Raw genomic sequence first — 19,881 nt, 5'->3', positions numbered from 1 at the left:
TATCTTTCTGCTTTTCATCTCTCTCTCACTTTCTTGTGAACTTATTTCTGCATTAAAAAAAAAAAATCTTATATTCCATTTAACGTTTCTAAGTGCTTATAGCACGTGAGACTTTCAGTTACCTTAGTCAATTATCCTGCCGAGGTCCTCTACAGAATTCTTGGTTTGTTCCTCATGCAGATAAGGCCAGGATTGGTCTTTGCGCCATGAGGCTTATGTGCAAGCAGAAGTTCCCATTGGCGGAGTGGGGTGTCCCCAAAATGAATAAAAGAAAGAGCGAGAGGTTCGTTACCGATTCTTCCTCTTCTGATCCTGGCTGATAAATCTTGCCTAAATACAACCCGGGCCCTTTCATTTCCTTGTCAAAAATGTTGATTTCATACCCTTTCACTCCTCATGTGGCTACAACCCATCATCCGTCCTCCACATACTTTTATGAAAGCGTGTCTCAGTTCTGCTTGCCTGCCATCGCGCATTCATGCACACTGCCCCTCTCTTCCTGAAATGCCATTCATCTCTATCCTGCCCGTCTTTCAGCCCCAACTCAAAGACCTCACCATCTGAAAAGGTTTACTTGCTTTCTTCCCTGCTGAGTCCACGCGGTTATGCAGATGTAGATATACACACCTGTCCATCTGCCCGAACCGTCACATGGTTCTCTCAAGCAAACTCTACTGGCTTCATTGAACTGGAGTATGAGAATAGATGAGCATAGAAAATATCAGGGTACATGATAGGTTTTAAGGGGAAATGTCGTCTTTTGAAATGTCAAGTTTTATGTTTGCATACCAGACCATAGTGTAATGTGTATTTTTATGGTGGGTGGAAGTGTGGGGGCACAGATTTTTTTTAAGTTGAAGAAACCCTCTACTCTGCTTTATATATAGTAGACAGTAAATTTTTTTTTGAATAAACAAGTAAGTATTTGAGTGAATGAAAGGATAGATGGGTGAATGGATGAAATAATATTAATATAGTAGTTTCAAAAGAAAGTATTTGAGGGACCTGTGTGTTTCCGAAGGTCGTCTGGCCAACTTCTAAACTCATAGTGGTGGACTCTGTTCTGTCCTTTGTCCTCTTCAGCACGGGTGCTCTGCAGTCCCTTGGTTCTCGACCTTCAGCCTCAAGGCATCTGAGAACACCTCCTTATTCACTGATATGGTCACCTGCCCTCCCTTTCACCAGACCTGTGTGTGAAGAGGGGGTCAGGTTGATGCTTAGCAGTGGGACGCAGTCTTAGAATCTATGCTCCCTTTATCTACAAGTCTATTTATATAGCATCTGTCACTGTGTCACAGGCAATCATCTTCTCAAATTCCAAAAACAAGACTCATCAACTTTTCAAAATTCAGGAGCTCCCATAATCTTGACTTTGTAAATTTAATGGACAAGAATTGATAGGGCTAAAGACAAAACAGCTTTGCATTCAGCCCGATCTGGATTTGAATCCCGAGTCGCCTCTTCAGCCTTGGGTGGCCTTGGGTGGCCTTGGGCCCACCAGCCAGTCTGGCTCTTTTCTCCTTTGCACAGATGGGTAACAGACCTAGCTCGTGGAGTGGCCGAAGGTTTAGAGGTGATATGTGGAGCACCTGATGCAATGCTTAGCACCTCTAGGTACTCAGTTGTCATCATGATCATCCTCCTTGTCACCGAGGCTCCGGCACCCACTAATCACACCTCCGGGAGACTTCTTCGGTGGTCAGCCTGGTACTGCCCCTCTTTGTTGTTATTCCAAAGGGATGGAGGCTTGAGCAGGGTGGTTGGCAGCCGGCCATTGCCGGTCACTGTGGCTGTCTGGTGCTCATCCTGAACTTGGCCATAGCAAGGGGTGGGGCATGGCCAACACTGGCGTGAGCAGACCCAGTCTGGTTCCTTTAGGGATTTGTGCTCCGAGAGGTGGCAGAGGCAAATGAAAGTGTGCAAGAGAAGACAGCACTCCCGTGATCTTGCTGTGTCTCCAGCAACACACTTAAGGATTACCCCGCTATAAATCATGAGCACCCAGGAAATAAAACCAGGGATTTGAAGTGAGCCCACACAGAGTGGGTTTCAAAGCCTTTCCAAGACAGTGTCACAGAGGGTAGGGGTCTTGGGGACAAGCAGGAACACCGTCATGCCAGGTCACATGTGAAAGCCTAGATCGTTCAACTAAGTAAAGCAAGTTTAGGAAATCTCAAGAATTTTCTTTTTTTCCCCCATTCATATCTTTACATTTGTTAAAAACCTCAGAAGGAGAAACATCTTATTTCCTTAAAATTAGTCATCAAATCAAACTAATAGTTCTCCTATTTTATTAAATTTAAGTGACATATAACATTTGTTAATTTCAAGTATACAATGATTTGATATTTATATACAATGTGAAATGATCACCACAGTAAATTTAGTTACCATCCACCGCCTCACATCGTTCCGTTGTTTAACTCGTGATGAGAACTTTTAAGATGTACTCTGTAGCAACTTTCAAATATACACTACAGTGGTTTTAATTATAGTCGCCGTGCGGCACATTGCATCCCACGATTTATATATTGTAACTGGACATTTCAGACACACTTCTCGGCTACCTCTTTTGTTCGCCATCCTTCCTATAATTGGGCCAAAACACAAGAAATGTGGCTTGTCAGGATAGCCCTGCCCCTAGCCTGTGCTTCTAAAAGTCACTTAAACGTGACCCATCATTGCTTTCTATGACATGTTGACAGTCAGACCCAGTTTTACTTCTAACGTACATAACGAATGAAATATAAGCATTGACTGTCCACGCTTCTGGGTGTATACAACATGTCTCAGTGACGCCACCGTGGTTTAAGCGTCCATTGTCCTTGCGATGAGCCACGGTGGGAGCTGAGTCGGGTGTTGGGTTTTGTCTGGATCCACGGTCTGTTGGCATCAAATGTCAATGGGAAGAAGAGGAGTAACTTCTAACTCACCTAAGACTTAGAAGCAAGTAATTATTTCTCTCCTTTGATTGAAACTCGGAATAAGGCAAAGATGTGCGTAACTTCAGAAGAAGAAAGCACGCCTAACTTTCTTGTCCTTTAGCAGAGCCCGTGACCTCCCTCCGGTGTCCTGGGTTTAAGGAAAAGTGACGTGGACATGGAGGTTTTGTTGTTGGGAGTGCCTGAGCCTGGTAGCCCTGCTCACAGAATAGCCCATGACCGCACACAGGCGGGCTCTCATGGACGTCCCTGCGTGGCGCTTGGGACACAGGCGCAGGGTGACAGACACGTCTTCACAAAGATGCCAGCCGCGTGTTACACCGGAATGCAGGCTTGACAGCAGCGTAACGTGATCCCGCTGGTTCACCGCCATAAAAGAAACAGGGAATTTCTAAACTAGAAGCAACATGACATATTTTCTTGGTGTGCAAGAGAATTCTTTAGAGAATGCGGGATGCCACTCTCCCTCGCAGCACATGCCAGGGACCTGTAATGAGCTGTGTCAGGCCGTAAGCCCGGGCCTGTGCAAACAGCCGTGGTGGCACCGGCATCGAAAGGCCCGGCGCTTAGCTACTGCCAGCAGAACTGCGCGCTGACGTCGTGCCAGGGTCGGGCAGTAACGTCTGTTGACAAACCTTCATTCCTTGGCCCTGTGTCTTAGGATTCCAGCTCTTCCTGGGTGCCGATGTCACGGGGCTGGCATCGGGACAACTCTCGCTAACCCCGTAGTTGAGCAGGACACCGTGCTATAATGATGACACCACCACCAAACTATATATGACGAGCTGTTCTAGTAGTTTTAGTGAATTCGATTGTGGCTCCAAGCAAGCAAGGCCTTTGGCACGTGAACTGCACACTCAGCCCGGTGGCGCCTCTTGTGATTTTAGACCAGGCGTGATGAGAGGTTAGGGTACAGTCTACTTGAAGTTATCAAAGAGCTTTGTTTTTCGCCACTGGCCCATATAGAGGGTGGTCATTCAGCCATAGTCTTATGTTTCACCTCTTCAGATACTCGAGTCATCTAAAGACGTCTAGATATCAGAAATGATCAGCTCCTTTAACCGGGACGCTTCTTAATATTTAAGGAATCTGTGAATTAAGAAACTCCGCAGTAATTGCAGGATGGACTCACGGCCTCTCGTTCAGTGTGGATCTTTCCATGGTGGATTTCCGTAAAACCTATATTTAGCCGTGCTCACGGCCCCGTAGCCACTCACCAGCTTCAACCACGTGATACTTCGTAACGTTTCGGTATGACCAAACCTGCAAGTTGGTGGCTTTCCTGCACTGTCGCGTGTGCCAGTCTTCCTGCGTTGCATGTCTGTTGACTACGGCCGTGTCAATGGCAGAAACTCCAGCTTTATTGGCTCCCTGCCTTACGGGTTCAAGTGAGCTTCCGAAAGGACAGCTAGCTAGTGTGTTTAGCCAAACTCCTCTTTAAATAGAGGCCTCTCTGGCTTCCACAGACCGGTAAGGGTAATGTAAAGAGAATAAACATGATTTCTAGATTCAGTTCCCTACTGAGTGTCGCGATAATCAAAGTGATATTTATGCTACACTTGACAAAGTACTGGCTTAGCTTCCAAATTATAGATAAATAAGGAACTTTTAAATAGTTCTTTCTTGGCATAGCAGCCCAGCCTGGCCCTCCTTGCTTAATCTTGTAGGTATTCACCAGAAATCTGAAAACTCAACCCAGAAACAATATAGTAACAGTAGCTAAAACCAGAGAATTGTTGAAAGGTGTCATTTAGCTGCTTTTTTCTGTACACCGTCCAGCTTGTAGTTAGTTTTCCTTAATATGAATCTTCTTGGAGTCATAGATAAAAAGCCTTTTTTTTGCAGCTGTTAAAAGGGACTTTTTCAGCTGAGAAATGAAATTTAATGCACCACGGTGGTAAAAGTTTGACTGAACCTTATAGCAAATAAACCATGTGAAAAGTAGCATGAAATAATGAAGGAGAACCAAGGGCTTTCTATTCCAACTTAATGGTAGCCAATTCAATTCATCTACAATAAGGCCGTCACTTTTATGAGATTATCAAAGTTTCTTCTTTTGGAAAGTATGAAACCAGAAGAAGGTTATTCCTGAAGTTGTTTTCAGTCTAGTTTCCGGGTAAAAAGGGCTTCTTTTTACCCTTTATAGACATAATTTTTTAACACAAAACCTCATTTGGAAATAGATCATCATATTTTAAAGTGACGGAAAATGCCAATAAAAATCAGTTCAGTGATATGACATAGAAATTGGCACCTAAGTCCATTCCTACATCCACCGTGACGTAATATTGCTATGTTTCCACACGGCATTTTGCATTTTGACGTTACTGAAAGTCCTTGGTACGATTTTAGGCGGCAGCGGTCTTTAGTGTTATAGTAACCAAACCAGCACAAGTTTTGAATTCTGCAGGTCATGCTAAGAATAATACTAAGACATGTTGCGTTAGGTGATTTTTTTATTAGTTTCAAGTCTGCAGTACATTGGTTAGACATTTATGTAGTTTATGGAACAATCCCCCTGATGACTCTCTCTTCCCTCTGGCTCTACACACAGCCCTTGCCTTACTGCCGACTGCGTCCCCTCTGCCGTGCTCCGCATCCCCGGGACCATCTATCAACTACTAATTTGTACTTCTTTAACCCTTCACCCCCATTCTTCCAGCCCCTCAACCCTCCTCCCGCTGGCCATCACCAGATTGTCCTCTACATTTGTGAGTCTGTTTTCGATTAGTTTGTTCTTTTTTGTTCCTTAGAGTCCGCATTTAAGTGAAATTATATGATGTTTAGCTTCCTTTGTCTGACTTATCTCGCTCAGCATAAAACACCTTCTAAGTCCATCCATGTCATTGCAAATGGTAGGATTTCATTTTTTTTTTTTTTGTTATGGCTGAGTAATATTCCATTGTATATATGAACCATAATTTCTTTATGCAAGTGTTTGTTGATGGGTAGTTAGGTTGCTTTCATATCTCGGCTATTGTAAATTGTGCTGCCGTGAACATAGGGGCGCATAGATCTTTATGAATTATTGTTTTGGTTTTCTTGGGCTAAATGCCCAGAAGTGCAATTACTGGGTCAAAAGGTAGATCCATTTTTAATTTTTTGAGACATCTCCACACTGCATTCCATAGTGGCTCTACCAGTTTGCAATCTCACCAACAGTGCACGAAGGCTCCCTTTTCCGCACGTCCTCACCAACAGTTGCTCTTTGATTTATTAGTGATGGTCATTCTACGGGTGTGAAATGATATCTCATGGTGGTTTTAATTTGCATTTCTCTGATGATTAGTGACCTGGAGCATCTTTTCATGTGTCTATTGGCCCATCTGTGTGTCCTCTTTGGCGAAATATCTATTCAGGCCCTCTGCCCATTTTTTAATTGGATTGTTTGTTGTTTTGGTGTCGAGCCGTATGACTTCTTTATATGTTTTGGGTATGCACCCTTTATTGAATGTCTCATAAGCGAGTATGTGGTTCTGATGAAGGACCTAGAAAAGGAATATCTAAAGAGGCGGGAGGAGAAACGTTGCGAGTGGAATGATTCAAGTACCAAGAAGGGAGTAATCAGCAGCGTGTCACTGAGGCCGAAATGTCCCAAAAGAAACGTGTTGGCAAATGGCCACCATATTTGTGGTTTGGAAAGTCCCTGGGACCCCTAAGGGCACTTTTTTAGTGGTGACAGAGAAGTCAGCTTGCAGGTGGTCGAAGAAGGAATTAGGGGAGAGGGAGGACAGGAAGCACAGGTCACTCACCGAAGAACCCAGGTGAGGTGGGAGTCGGAGGGAGACGGTCGCCAGAGGTGGGCATGTGTTCAGGGCTGGCACTGATGAAAAGGTCCAAGCATGTTGCTGGCCGGGAAGAAGAGCCAGCGGAGGGAGGCTGGCTGGTGGGGGGCGAGGAGCTGGCTAGCTGATGGGGATGGCCCCAGGGGTGGGGCAGGGAGGTTCCCCCACGTGCACTGAATGTCTCCTGGACATCACATGCACACTTAGTGGGACACATCAGGACAAAAAAAATAAAAATGCCAACAAAGTAGAATGTAATCCAGAAACAGGTGAGTGAAGGTGGCATCTTCCATGTCTCGTACTTTTGTCCACTTAAAATGAACTTCGTAGCTGAATTTAATTGCAGTTTCCCATCCACTGTTCAAACACTGCATTCGTCCTCAGGACTGGTCGATGTGGCAGAGAAATGAGCCTCACTGACGTGTGCAAAGCCAGCTGCAAATAGGGCAGATTCTCTCAAAGCATTTTTCGTTTTTAATAACATTGCTGGAACATTCTTCCAGATTTGGATCTGCCTTCGTATTTCATGTCATCGGCCACTACACAGCGTCTTACTCGCTAGCACCTTTAACTCAGTGGAGCTACTCTGTCGTTCTCTCAATTGTGAGATACCCGCCCCCCCCGCCACCGCCCCTGATATTTTGGGTGAAAATCAGCATACATTGTTTTAAGGAAACTTCTATGGGTAACTGAATAGAACGAAAGGGTGACCGTTGGGTCCTTTCGAATGAGCACCCGTCTGCACAGGTCGCTTAGGGTCTGGGTGGCGCTCACTCTTCTTATCAGAAAGCCGGAGAGGATGAAAGACCAGCATCCGTTCGTACCTGCGGGCGAGCTGGGGCAGGCACCAAGCAGGCTCCAGCTTCCACCGGAAGTTCGGTGATCCCTGTGAGTCGTCCAGATGGCCAGGCTGTATTTCCAGGACGATCCAGACCCCGGGACCCTGGTGGCCCCTCATGCCTGGGGAGACTCGTGGGGAGAAGCAATGCGCATGCAGACCTGTGATGCCTGTGATCTCCTTAGATCTCCCTAAGTCGAGCCCAAGCGCGCGCACAGACGAAATCCGAAGAGAGAAAGCCATGTCAGACGTGGGGAGCTCCAGAACTCCGCGTTTCTTTGGTTCGGGCTAAGGAGGGTGCCCGCCGCCATGTGCTGCTGGTGGTGGGCAAATCGCTTCAGCGGCGTTTCAGGTCTTGCCCCCAGCTCAGAAAGGCACTGTCACCAGGGGCCCGTGGGGACAGGGCAGCGCGCTCTCATCGTCCTGCGTCGTGGTGACGAGAGACCCCGATAATGGTAGCTCAGGCCTGAAAATTCTTTAAGTACTCGGAGTAGACGTGTGTGCTGTCAAAGATCCTGGCCGATGACGTCGGAACCCTGCGTCAGGTCCACACAAACGTGCCTTATGAGCAAAAACACTGTAGTTTCAAGACTTGAGGAGTTTGTGGTGGCGTTTTTTTTTGTTTTGTTTAGTTTTTTAATGTGGGTTCTTATCAAATCCTGCCATTCCATTAAAAGGTCGCCTCCAAGTTACATATTAAGAATTAAAGTCATTGAAATAACGTTCGGCTTATTATTTTTAAGAGAGAAGGGCGATCACTCTTTGTAATGTGTTTTCCTGCCTTCTGTAATACGGCTTGCTAGTTACAGTCGGAAGCATTTTTAAATTAAAGCTTTAATTAGTGTCACTGCGAGGGGTGCTTCCGGGAAAACACCCGGAGCTCAGTTCCGGTTCCTGAAACTTATGAAAGATGACAGCCTTTTTCATCTTATCTAATCCCAGGAATAATGATGCTAGCGATTTTAATAACCGCGAGGGCTCTGTGCCATTCATTGCTCGGTTCTCTGAGGCATATTGGTGTTATTTATCCCTATTTGGCCTAAAAGGTGACTGAGGCTTAGACTAAGGTCCCTATGTTATAAATAAGGGACCTAGGATTCAATCCCACACCGCTCAGATTCCAGCCCACGTACTGAACTGTTGTATTATTAATTAAAAGACATTGAAATAGTACCTTGATCAAGGCCGATGAGATATTAGACAAATTGCATAATCTCACATTCACTCTCGTGGCGTCGCTGGGTTGCGTGTTTATTGAAATATCTCCGAGGGTGGTAATAATTTGGAGCTTTTTCAGTTAGTGAAGTCCTACCTGCATGGGGCACACTTGGGATTTTTTTTTAAGCAGTAAAATGGTGGAGTAGAAAGTGATTTATTAAATGGGCCCCCTGTATCCCACAAATAAAACCCTTTTGATACAGAAGACTCTCTGTAGACAGGTCTAACTGTGTGTCCGGTCGTATATGGCCATCCCTTCTCTTAGGATTACAGAAAGGCCCAGTGTGAAGAGACTAGAAAGTGTAAATGTAGCTAGTATACACCAAGATGTTTACGACTGAGTTGGAAGTCACTGGCCTTCCTCTCCGACTCAGGTACATAGGGACACAAGGGCCTTTTAGAAATTGTGTTTTCTTAGGGGAGGGCGGGGCGGTTGAAATGTCCCACAGTGTGGAAAGCACAAACAGGGGCCTTTCTCTTTTCCGATGGAAATGCTCGACACCCCTGCAAGGTCACTCAACGGGACAGAGCCCCTCTGGACGGGTCGGGACACCAGTGGTCTTTGATTCGGGGGAGGTAACTCGAAAGTAGAGAGGAGCAGGTGCGGGCTCTGGGCTCCGCTCAGCAGGCAAGGTGTTTGCCAGCAAAGCCTGTCTGAGTGGGAAGAAGCGTGGGGGGTCCCTTCTGTGATGCCCCTCGGAAAAGATCAACGTTGGATAAGTGCTACCAAAATAAGTTTTGGGAAGTGGTTTATTCCATCTTGAGGAGGGAGACATTGTAAGATTTTGGGTTAATGACCTCGGAAGCGATGTATTATGTCCTTCTGTTATTTTAGTTTTTGTCATTTAGTTTTTAATGGAGAATTTCAAACACCTACTAAAGCAGAGAGACAGCATAGTGATACCTACCATCGTCTTCGACAGCTGTCAACTCGTGGTCAGTTTGTCACACACTCCCTCCACCTCCCCCCAGTCTTATTTGAAGCGAATGCTAGAAGCCATATCATTTTCATCTCTTCGTGTTTCAGCAGGTATCTCTAAAAGAGAAAGATCTTTTAAAAATAAAACTGCAATACCCACACCTAAAAAAATTAACAACTCCGTAACATCGTCAAATAGCTAATTACTGTTCGAACTGCCAATAGTCTCACGAATGCCATACTTTAATAGATTCCTTGAATCGGGATCCAGATAGAAGCCACACATTGCAAAAATCAATGGGACCGCCCTCCATTTCTCTTTTTCTCCCCCTTGCAACTTCCTTAGTGAAGAAATGTCTCTCACTCTGTTTCCTTCGGGCTGGATTTGGCTGTTTGCATCCCTGCGGCATAATACACAGTTTTCCTGTACCTCCTTCCTAATGCTTGTATTGCCTAAAAACTAGAAATTATATCTAAATGCTTGGTCAGATTCAAGCTTGATTTTTTTTTTTTCTTTTTTTTTTGGTCATGACTGTTTTGTAGCATTTGCTTTCATCAGAAGGGACCCGATGTTAGTTTTCTCTCTTTCGTGCCGTCATCAGCCATTGAGGTTCAGTGCCAGGTCTCCCGCTATTTCTGGTTTGCCCATCTCTTTTGTTCTCTGTCACCTCGTGAGCTGGGGCTTCTGGGCAAGGCTGGGTCACAGACCAAGGTCTCTTGGCTTTGGGCTACTAAGAATTTTCAGCAATCCATCACCTCAGAATTAGGTTTGGTTTTTAAAACTCATCCTCACAAATTAATCATTCAGTCTACAGCCATGCCACCCTGAACGAGCCCGATCCCGTCTGATCTCGGAAGCTAAGCAGGGTCAGACTTGGTTAGTACTTGGATGGGAGACCCCCTAGGAAGACCAGGTGCTGTAAAAAATAAACAAACAAAATAAATACGGGATTATAAACTGACAAGGTCCTTGTAATCTGTGAGGTCAACTAAGGGTTGCCTTGCCTAAAAAAAGAAACCAAAACCAAAAACAAAAACTAATCATTCAGCTCAATTAATGGACTTTTAATAAATAAATACAATAGCACCAAAACAGAAAGACAAATTCCGAAAGTACGCAGGTGCAGCGTTCTTACTGAACAACCGGACCGTCGTTTTGGGCCTCTCTCGCGATCGTCCATTTCCACTGCTCTTACAATACCCGTTGTCGATCCTCTGTGAATTTTACTTGACTACTGATGTCACGCCCTCTGAGAACCAGGCTGTCTGGAATGTGCGGACCTTAGCTTCTTGCCGACCTCAGATGCCTCCCCCGGGAGGACCTCAGGGAGAACCACGCTCTGCCATCCTCTTTTCTCAAGGGCCATGAGCCTCACCGGTCTCTGCCCTGGATTCAGATGGTGTCTTCCGAGCTGAGCAAATTCACCTCCCTCCTTTCCTCCTTTCCTCCTTCCCTCCTTCACTTTTCATTCAGCATGATAATCTCTCCCCCACGTCTAACCACCTGACACTAATAAAATCTAATCTCGGGCATGGAAAACCGTGAACTTGACTCTCTCCGCCCAAAGCCGTGTTCCCAGAAGTGTGGGGATGTGTTCGGTCAATTAACAAACCCTGATACGTTCCAGCTACGTCCCGGGAGTGTAGGGAGACGGACAAAGCCACAGCTCCACAGAAATGCAAACGAGAACAGATGCAGACCGAGTGCCATGTGACAAGTAACCGGTGACGCTGCCAGGGAAAACTGGGGAAGGGCTTAATCTGGGAAGTGACATTTAAACTAAGTCTTTGGAGAATATGATTAAGATAGCGTGAAAACAGTTAAGGAAAACATCACGTAAAGGTACGTGGGTTTATTGAGGCGCAAACCCAAGTTCCTGGCTAACGGACTTGACTCTTGTGTATGGCAGCAAGGTCCCATGTTACATTTACCCATTAAAGAAACTGAGACTCGCAATCTCTCACTCCCCACACACGTATGCAGCTATGCGTGAGCATAAAACATCACATTTCTCAGCATTCCCGCCCCTTTAGTGGTGGGAGAAAGAACTCTGGGGTGTGGGCAGTGTAAGCATGTTGTAGGTCACGGTCACCTCCGTTCCTTCACTGTGGCAGGGTCTTGTCCTTCAGGTTGGGAATGGAGGACCGCAGTCCCCAGGGTGTGGGCTCCTGAGCGGCTGCAGGGGTCTGCAGGTCCACATGGGTGCCAGGCCCTGAGTCATCTGTGGTCCCCTGTGTAGAGGTGTCGCCATCCTTCCAATGTATGTAAAATAAGTGTCGTCGTTGTGGTACAGAGCCATTAAAAGTGTCACTGAAGTCACGGTGCTCACTCCGTCATTCTATATGGTTTTTGAATAACGCGCTAAAATAAAATTGCTATCTCACACGTTTGAGGGTATGAGCATGTGGCCTGTGCTCGGGAATTCCTTGAAAGTTTTTAACGTTAAAAGGGGCCTTTTTTTAAAGATAGGTGCTGTTGATGGTCCAACAGCAGTGTGAATGGACTTAATATCGATGAATTTTACACTAAAAATGGTCGTAGTGGTGAATCTTACATTGTGTAATGCCACAATGAAAAAGCCTATAAAAAATTTTTTTTAACCTACGACAAAACACACACACACACACACACACACACACACAAGTAAGAGGATCTCGTATTTGAAGAAACTGGCTGCCATTGGCCTAGAGCTTTGGCGAATGTGGCAAATGTTTGGCTACGGCCAAGCCATGCTCTGCCCTGTCACTCACTCCACGTTCTGGGAGAAACAGAGGGCCCAGCGTTTTCTGGAGCCTGTGGTCCAGTGGAGGTGGCACTCGGCTCATCACGCATGACCGTGTGGCTGTACCACGTGATTCCACACTGTGATGTGGCTTTGCGCTCTCTAAGTGCCGAGGAAGGAGAAGTATCTGGGCTTTGCAGGCACGTAACGGGTCCAGACGTGTCGGGAGAGGATGCAGAGACAGGCGTCCCTGAGGAAGTGACAGTTGTTGGGCTGACCGAATACAGATAACTCTCGTAAGAGGCCATGGACCACTCTTACCGTCTCCGACTCCCCCGCCGGTGGCGGGACCCTGCTCGTCAGCGTTCCACCACACATTTGACAGTTGTTAGCCCTCAGTTACCATCGGTGCTGGAGAAATAAAGCATTGAGTAGAAATGTTTGTACGGGGTTTGTTCCAGGGACATCTGTGGGACTCGGCACCACGCGTTTTCACTTCCTCGGTTTTCATATTCGTATTTTAACTGGTTTGACAAAGAACTTCAGATGGCATTGTAACCTTCACGTGCACAGAAAGCTTTGCGTGTAATTGCTGTGTTTGTCTTCCTGAGCAGTCAGCCGGACCTGGTTGGTGCCCCTTCGATTGTTTTTCGTTCTCACTGACATTTTCGTATCCGCTCTCCCACTAGTATGTTCTCGATAGCATATTCTGAAGAGAAAAATGTTAATTCACCCTTAATACAGTATTCCCTTTATTTTAGATAAATACACATTTTGAAACTAGGTTTTGCAACTGAGATAGAGCGGTTGATGCCTTTGGCTCTGGGTAAAGCTTCAGACAGCCAGACTGAGACCACCACAGGCACCTGTCTCTTCAGGAACAAAGACCCCGAGGGTGGGGGGCTCGCATCCACCTTGGGCTCACATCCCCTTTTCAGTTGGAGGAGGGTATTAGAGAAGTGAAGCCAGGAGCAGGGCTGCCTGATTTGCAAAACGTGCATGGGGTCCTTCTAGGACGACTACCTTGGCCGAAGTTCACCATTATTTTTTGACATGTAACTTTTGCGTGGTTTCTAATCCTAAAGCAAATTGGGGTCGATAGTAATATCCATACCCGCCCCCCCAAAAGAGACAGGTAAGGATAAATAGATATAAAATGCAGTGCTAGAGGGTCGGTTAAGGCTTCCTAATGTAAACAAAGGTGTAATGATGAGGAAAATCATGAATTATGTCTGTAGAACTTCATCGCTTCCTGGATTATTTCTGCAGAGATCAGGATGAGTTGCAAGTCACACAACGTGCCCCAAATTCACTGATTACTCCTGGTAAATGTGCGGTTGGTTGATGGACTCGCTCTCAACACCAGTCTAATAATTGGGCAGTATTTTGTTTCTAAAGCTAGAGACGTAGAATAGGGTATCACTTTCAACTTTATTATCTGTCAAGTCTCATGATACATAGTGAAATTTGCCAGACGAGTTCCATAGTTTTTATTATGTGGATTCCATTGAAAACACTGGAACACTTAAAGGATCTGCTTTTTCAGTTTTGCTCGAAGAAGAGGTGTGTGTCAAGATGGATGGTAAGAATCGTGACAGAGATCAAGTGCTGTACAGTAAGGGGGAGTTCCTTACTCGTTTGAAAACCGGCACCTGTTCATCCCATAAAGAGAAAAACAGATAAGGAAAATTATAACAGTAATGATAGTTCTTTGGGAATATTTAAGAGCCTCTGATAATTTTTCTTGTATGTATTCTTTTGCTGTCTAGGAGAAACCATTGACGAAATCCCTACAACGTGGAGAAGACCCCCAATTTGACCAAGTATGTCACATGTTATATATTGGGTTTTATTCATTTCAAAACGCACAGAAGGCAAGGGCTGGACGCTCACTGTCGTGGTGTTGATGGCCTTCCACAGAGCGGACGTGGGTTGGGGTCTTAGCAACTGGTCCCGCCGCATTCATAGTCATGCTCGTAGGGGATGCGCAGGAAACGTCTATTGATTTGAATCGGAAAGAACTGGAAAGTGTTGGAACGATGTGACTGGGCCTTCGATTGTTTCCTAAATCTCTGTGTGCCAGAATTATAGAAACAGAGAAAAGATAAAGGAAGTTCTGTTCAAACACTGATAGGGAGTCCTCTGAATACACGATATAGCAGGTCCTCGAATGACATGTCATTTTGTTATACATTGATGAGGTGCCATAGGAACTTAACTCGTATCAATCGGACTCTGGTAAAATCAGTTTTGTTGTATGTTTTGCTAAGAGTCACAGGCTGTGGGCGAGGTTAAGTGAGGGCTGACTGTGCTGTGTGACGGTCACCGGATCTCTGCGTCAGAGCTTAAGCGTGGTTTATCCTATATTTTCTCGAATGCTCGCTGTTCGCTTGACACTGTGCTAGGCACTGGCGATACAGAATCTAGGAAAAGTATTCACAGTTCTGGGAGAGAGAAACCACCTAACTTATAATTATAAAACAGTGTAGTCATTTAGATTCTAATCAAGAAACCGAAACATGAACAAAACAACATAAGACAATATAAATGCAAAGAAAGCCTTTGAAAATAGGTCGGGACTAGTGAAAAGGCCTCCAACTCTAAGCAGTAGGTGACAAACAGGTAGCGGGGCCTGACAGACCCCGTCAGTGAGTTCGGGAAGGCTGTGGGCGTGTCGAAGGAAGAGGGACAACAGGACATCGCAGGAGGCTGGAGACGTGTTCGTGGTGTTTCTAAACTTCTGCAGTTCATGAGAAACAGGCCAGCATGTTCCTCTCCTAGCCTCACAGCGCTGCTGGGGACACCACGGCCTGCTTTCACGCAGTCAGGGTTTACTGTCTCACAGAGAACACGCCGAGAATGTACTTTTAAATTGCCTTTAATGTGGCATCAGGAGGAATACTTTCTGGCCGTTCATGGCTAGTCTCGTTTGACCCAAAAATGTAGGGACCGTAGAGACAGCAGCCTTCATTCTGCATCTGGGGAGCTCTCCGCGCTCACGCGTTTGTGCTCATGGCCGGTCTCCATGCCGCTGTGGGTCTGGTTCGCAGTTACCGGCAGAGCTGGCTGGTGTCTGGAACGCTGCTGAAGCGGAGTGCGGGCTCTCCCTCTGTGTCATGGAGCTGTCTTCTCCAGTCATCGTGGCCTCGGTTGTTGTCACCTGGTGACGCTTGGGTGATCAGAGGGACCCTGGGTGAATGTTTGGGGTCATTATTTTGAACACGTGGTGAGTCGTGGCTCTCTCTGTACTTTTTAAGAATGCAAATATTTATCTTCTGTCTTCCATAATCTTTTACTCTATTTTGTATTTTTTATCTCTATCAGATTATCACTGTTCTTTCTTCAAAAAAAAAAAATGTTATTTTTCTCTAGCTCTTTCTCGAGTCTCTGCGAAACAGTATATCTAAATTTTAACGCTGCCCGTAATAGTTATCCCAAATAATTTTAAGCTCGAACACAATTGCTCACTTATTATCCAGCACTCTATTTCTGCATCTCGGCATCATGGACAAGAGATGGCCTTTGGAATCGGAGAGACCTGGGTTTAAATCTTCACTCTGCCACTTACTTAGCCGAAGTACTTTTAACCTCGCTGCTCAAAATATTGAAATGTGGAATCCCTGCTCTGCCTCCTATCTACTGAGTCAGATTCCACAGCTCACCAGGCCCCGCAGGCGGCCCTGACCCACGCCGAGGAATGCTGGAGAAGCGCCACTCTGTAACACATCTCTGTGCATTAAAGACGCTCTAGGAGGGCACCGGCAGTGAGACGGTCACTGGCAACTTTTAAATAAGACACGTATGATTGTCCCCCGATCATTGAACCATAGATTTACACGCGAACCGTGAGAAAAGGCCGTCTCCAAAGTCTAGCTCACTTTAAAGCTGTAGCGAGACTCCCGGGCCACGCGAAAACTCGGCTGAAGTTGGTCCCCCTGTGGGTTCGATGAAAAAAAAAGTCGGCGAAGTCACCTTTGAAGGTGACCGTCCGCTACTCGGGTAGCAAACTGTAAGAACTGCGGTTGCATTGGCAAGGCCGCAAATGTATCGTGCTCACTTTGTCTTCTGACGTTAAATGTTTAAATCATGTGATTCCCCTTGTTGCGACTCCGAGCAGTAGGATTTTGGTCTGGATTGACACAGAGGTCTACCAATGGGAGAAGAACGTGCCGACAGTGCCACCTTAACTGGTACAGATGCCGTGGCTGTAACTGTGGGAGCAGTAGTCATAGGAGAAGTCACATTTACTTAGTATTTACCATACAGAGGGTGGGCACCATGCCAAGTAGAGCCTTGGAGCAGCATCCACGGGTCCCTGTTTGGGAAATATTTTTATCGGTTTCTTCCTTTTAAATGTCACTGGCCTTGAGTGATAGGCTGCAGAGAGCCGGGCCTCAGCGTTTTAGTGCCTCGCCCTGGGTGGGCCTGCTTCCTCTACCGCTTAACGAGCCCATGATTCATCGTTCTCTTGCTAGAAGTAGAAGCAAATTTCAAAAACCTTCTCACACTTTATAATTTACCACGCCCCTTCTCACATATCATGCCCCCTGACATCATGCAGTCCTCCTCAGAACCCCGAGAAGAAGGTCTCGTCGTCAGCCCAGTCTCTGTGTCACACCGAATGGCAACAAGTCCCAGAAACCTGACCGTGCCAAGACTGGGACCCTTGTGTTCTGACTGCGAAGACTGTGCTTTCACTCCGTGACGTGCTCCTGTTTCTAAAACCTAAGTTGGTGAGAATCCAGAGCGGAGTTCTCATTCGGCGACGGGCGAGGAGTTAAGGTGTCAGTTAAGGTGACACATACGTAAAATAGCAGTGGCTTAAGTAAGACAGAAGTTTATTCCCCTCTCACAGTCAAGAAATATAAAGAAAATCAGTCCAGCATCTGTATTATTTTGATTTCCGGTGTACATTCCCAAAGTCATCTCAAGGTCCACTTGGGCTTTTGGAGCTCAGCCATTCCATCTGCATTTCAGGCCAGCGGGAAAGAGAAACGGAAAAAGAATTATAGGGAAAAAAACAAATAAACAAAAAAAAACAGAACATTCCAACACTGCAGATGCCACTTCTGCTTGTGTCCATTTGGCCTGGTCGTAAACACACAGCCAGCCACACAGAGCGGCACGAAAGAATGCGAAATTTTATTATGGACGACCACGTGTCCATCCAAAAAGGGGTTTATAACTACAAGGAAGGGAAGAAGAGTGGGCGCTGGGAGCTACCTGTCTCTACTGGCTGTTACATCGCCCGTTTTTGCCAAAATGCCTAATGGAGTACTATTTTGTATCTCTTTTTTTCCATTGTGGAATTCTCCTAGAATTCGACAATTTTCTAGTTTGAATTTTATATATATATATATTTAGAGGTTAAAGCTCCTGTTTCTTTAAGCTTTCTTTTCTAGTCTTTTATATTTAATTAGCTATTGGTCTAATATCTGTTAATTTAACCTAATTACAGTCTAACCCTGTACAGAGGAGGCCTGGGGGGAAAAGTCCTATTTTTTTCAAAACGGACAAGACATCTAAACAGGATTCACTTTTTAAAGCTCAGTCTTAGTGGGAGGAAAATCATGCTCGTGACCACTTTACACACAGGCATTTGTGTCTTTTTCAGAACTTCACCTTTCACAAATTTTATGACTATGACCTTGACCCATTCTTAACACAGCACCAACTATGTGGCGGCCACGTGCCAAGCACTGTGTCTGCTTGAGAAAATACACATGAAGGAAGCATGGTGCCTGGGAGAGGCCTCCAGTCTGGTGGCAGAGACAGAGCAGAAGCACATCGTTGGATAAGTTATGACCTCAGGCTGGTGAGTCAGCTGACTGTGGCGTCGCCGAACGTGCGCGAGCCCCAGCAAACTGCCCTCCACGAGGGGGCCAGGGGAGGGCTTCCGGTCCCTCCAGGTGAGAAACTCAACACCAGCAGAGACGATGAGAAAAGGCAGAAGCGATTTCAACCGCACTTCGAAAACGTATACCGCCACTAGTTCACTTTAAATTCCTAAACTGTCAGGCGCAGAGGCCCCCAGCCTCAGAATCGGATGACCCCCCCTAGAGGCGCACGCTGAACAGCACCTCCTTATCTAGCGAAACACAAAATTTTCCTCCAGTCGGAGCCTTAGGGAAGGGCCAGACTGCGGGAGAACCATGTGCCCGTGGGCAGGGCCTTGTCCCATCCGTGCCAGGATCAGAGTGGGCAAAGTGTGACCTGACGTGACCCCGCAGACGCAGAGTTCACGAACAGAGAGATGCTTGAAGCTTGGGGGTGTTTGGGGAGTTTAGGCCTTGATGACAATTTGAGGCTAGAAGGGCCGGCACCCACATAGGGACAGCGGGACTCGAAAGAAAGGAGGAATATAATCAGTTACGCAAGAAGAATCAACATCGGTCAAGAGGAGACGCTGAGAGGAACTGCAGTTTTCAACCCTGATGGGGAGCCATCTCCATTCCATGCAGTGACCATGGCGGGACTGATGCGTCTTGGGACCCGGGCATCGTGCTGGGGTGACAGGAACAGTAAGAGTTCCCACCCTCACGGGCTTCTTCCCGGGAGGAAGATGGACATCTAAACAAATAGTGTTGCCATGTAATGAATGCTGTGTCGGGGAACATGCCAAGGGTTGGGGTCTCAGGTAGGGCGGCCATTGATGAAGCTGGAAGGCGGACAGGTGTGTCACAGGACGCACTCGAGGGCAGTGCTGTTTTAACCATCCGCTACCCAGGCGAGCAAGCTGGGCCGAGTCATTTCAGGCAGGAGGGGCTGCCTGACGGCGAGACGAGCAGAGGGCCAGGGAGCGGCCAGGACGAAGCTGGGAGGGCGGCGGGAGCACGTCTCTCCGGTGGCCCCAGGAACCACACCGCGTCTGGGCCCTTTTCCGTGGACAAGCAGCTCCAGATGAAGGGGAAGGCTGTGAGCCTGGAGAGAGATGATAAGTGAGTGCTGTGTCTCTCGGACCTTCAGTGAGGACAGAAAGTCGGGAGAAATGACCTGGCTCTTTCGTTTATCCGGCCACTCAGCAAACGCTGGAAGGTTAGACAGCAGAGCAATGGCTGAAGACTTTCACAGGGATACAGTTTAGCATCAGGAAGTGGGACCCACCAAAGAATGCCCAGAAAAAGTGGTGGCCGGAAAAGTGAGGGAAGCCAGAGGAGACACAGCTTTCCAGGGATGGGTGGTCCATAGTGGCAGCTGGGCAAGGACCCTCACTGAAGAACGAGAGGTCAGTAGCCAGGAACTCATGGGAAGCTGGCTTTGAGAAGCCTTTGGTTGCACTGGCGATTCGTTGACATGTACAGTGTATTTTCGTAGTTGATCGATTAACGTTAAAAGTCCAAGGGACTGACTGTCACAGCTGGGTTCTAGGGGCCGATTACAGTCAACGACACTTAGCATTAAAAGGCGGTGTATCAGAGCACAGATAGGGACCAGTCCCCGTCTGTGACCACGGAGC

At 46.6% G+C, this 19,881-nt stretch overlaps 1 protein-coding gene and 1 pseudogene across 4 annotated transcripts in view; both read left to right on the top strand.

Moving 5' to 3' along the window:
* Positions 1 to 19,881, top strand: part of FRY (FRY microtubule binding protein) — a 261,839-nt gene that overhangs the window by 103,373 nt on the left and 138,585 nt on the right. For all 4 annotated transcript variants that reach the window (XM_025046870.1, XM_025046863.1, XM_006904798.3 and 1 more), the window contains exon 3: positions 14,195 to 14,248. In XM_025046870.1, coding sequence (XP_024902638.1) covers positions 14,195 to 14,248 — 54 coding nt within the window. The remainder of the gene's footprint in view (positions 1 to 14,194; positions 14,249 to 19,881) is intronic.
* On the top strand, positions 10,510 to 10,628 carry LOC112480052 (annotated as a pseudogene).

The sequence above is a fragment of the Pteropus alecto genome, unplaced genomic scaffold (genome assembly GCF_000325575.1).
Source record: "Pteropus alecto unplaced genomic scaffold, ASM32557v1 scaffold80, whole genome shotgun sequence".
Lineage (NCBI taxonomy): Eukaryota > Metazoa > Chordata > Mammalia > Chiroptera > Pteropodidae > Pteropus > Pteropus alecto.
The sequence above is the reverse complement of the archived record's forward strand: the minus strand, read 5'-3'. Positions and strand labels throughout refer to the sequence as shown.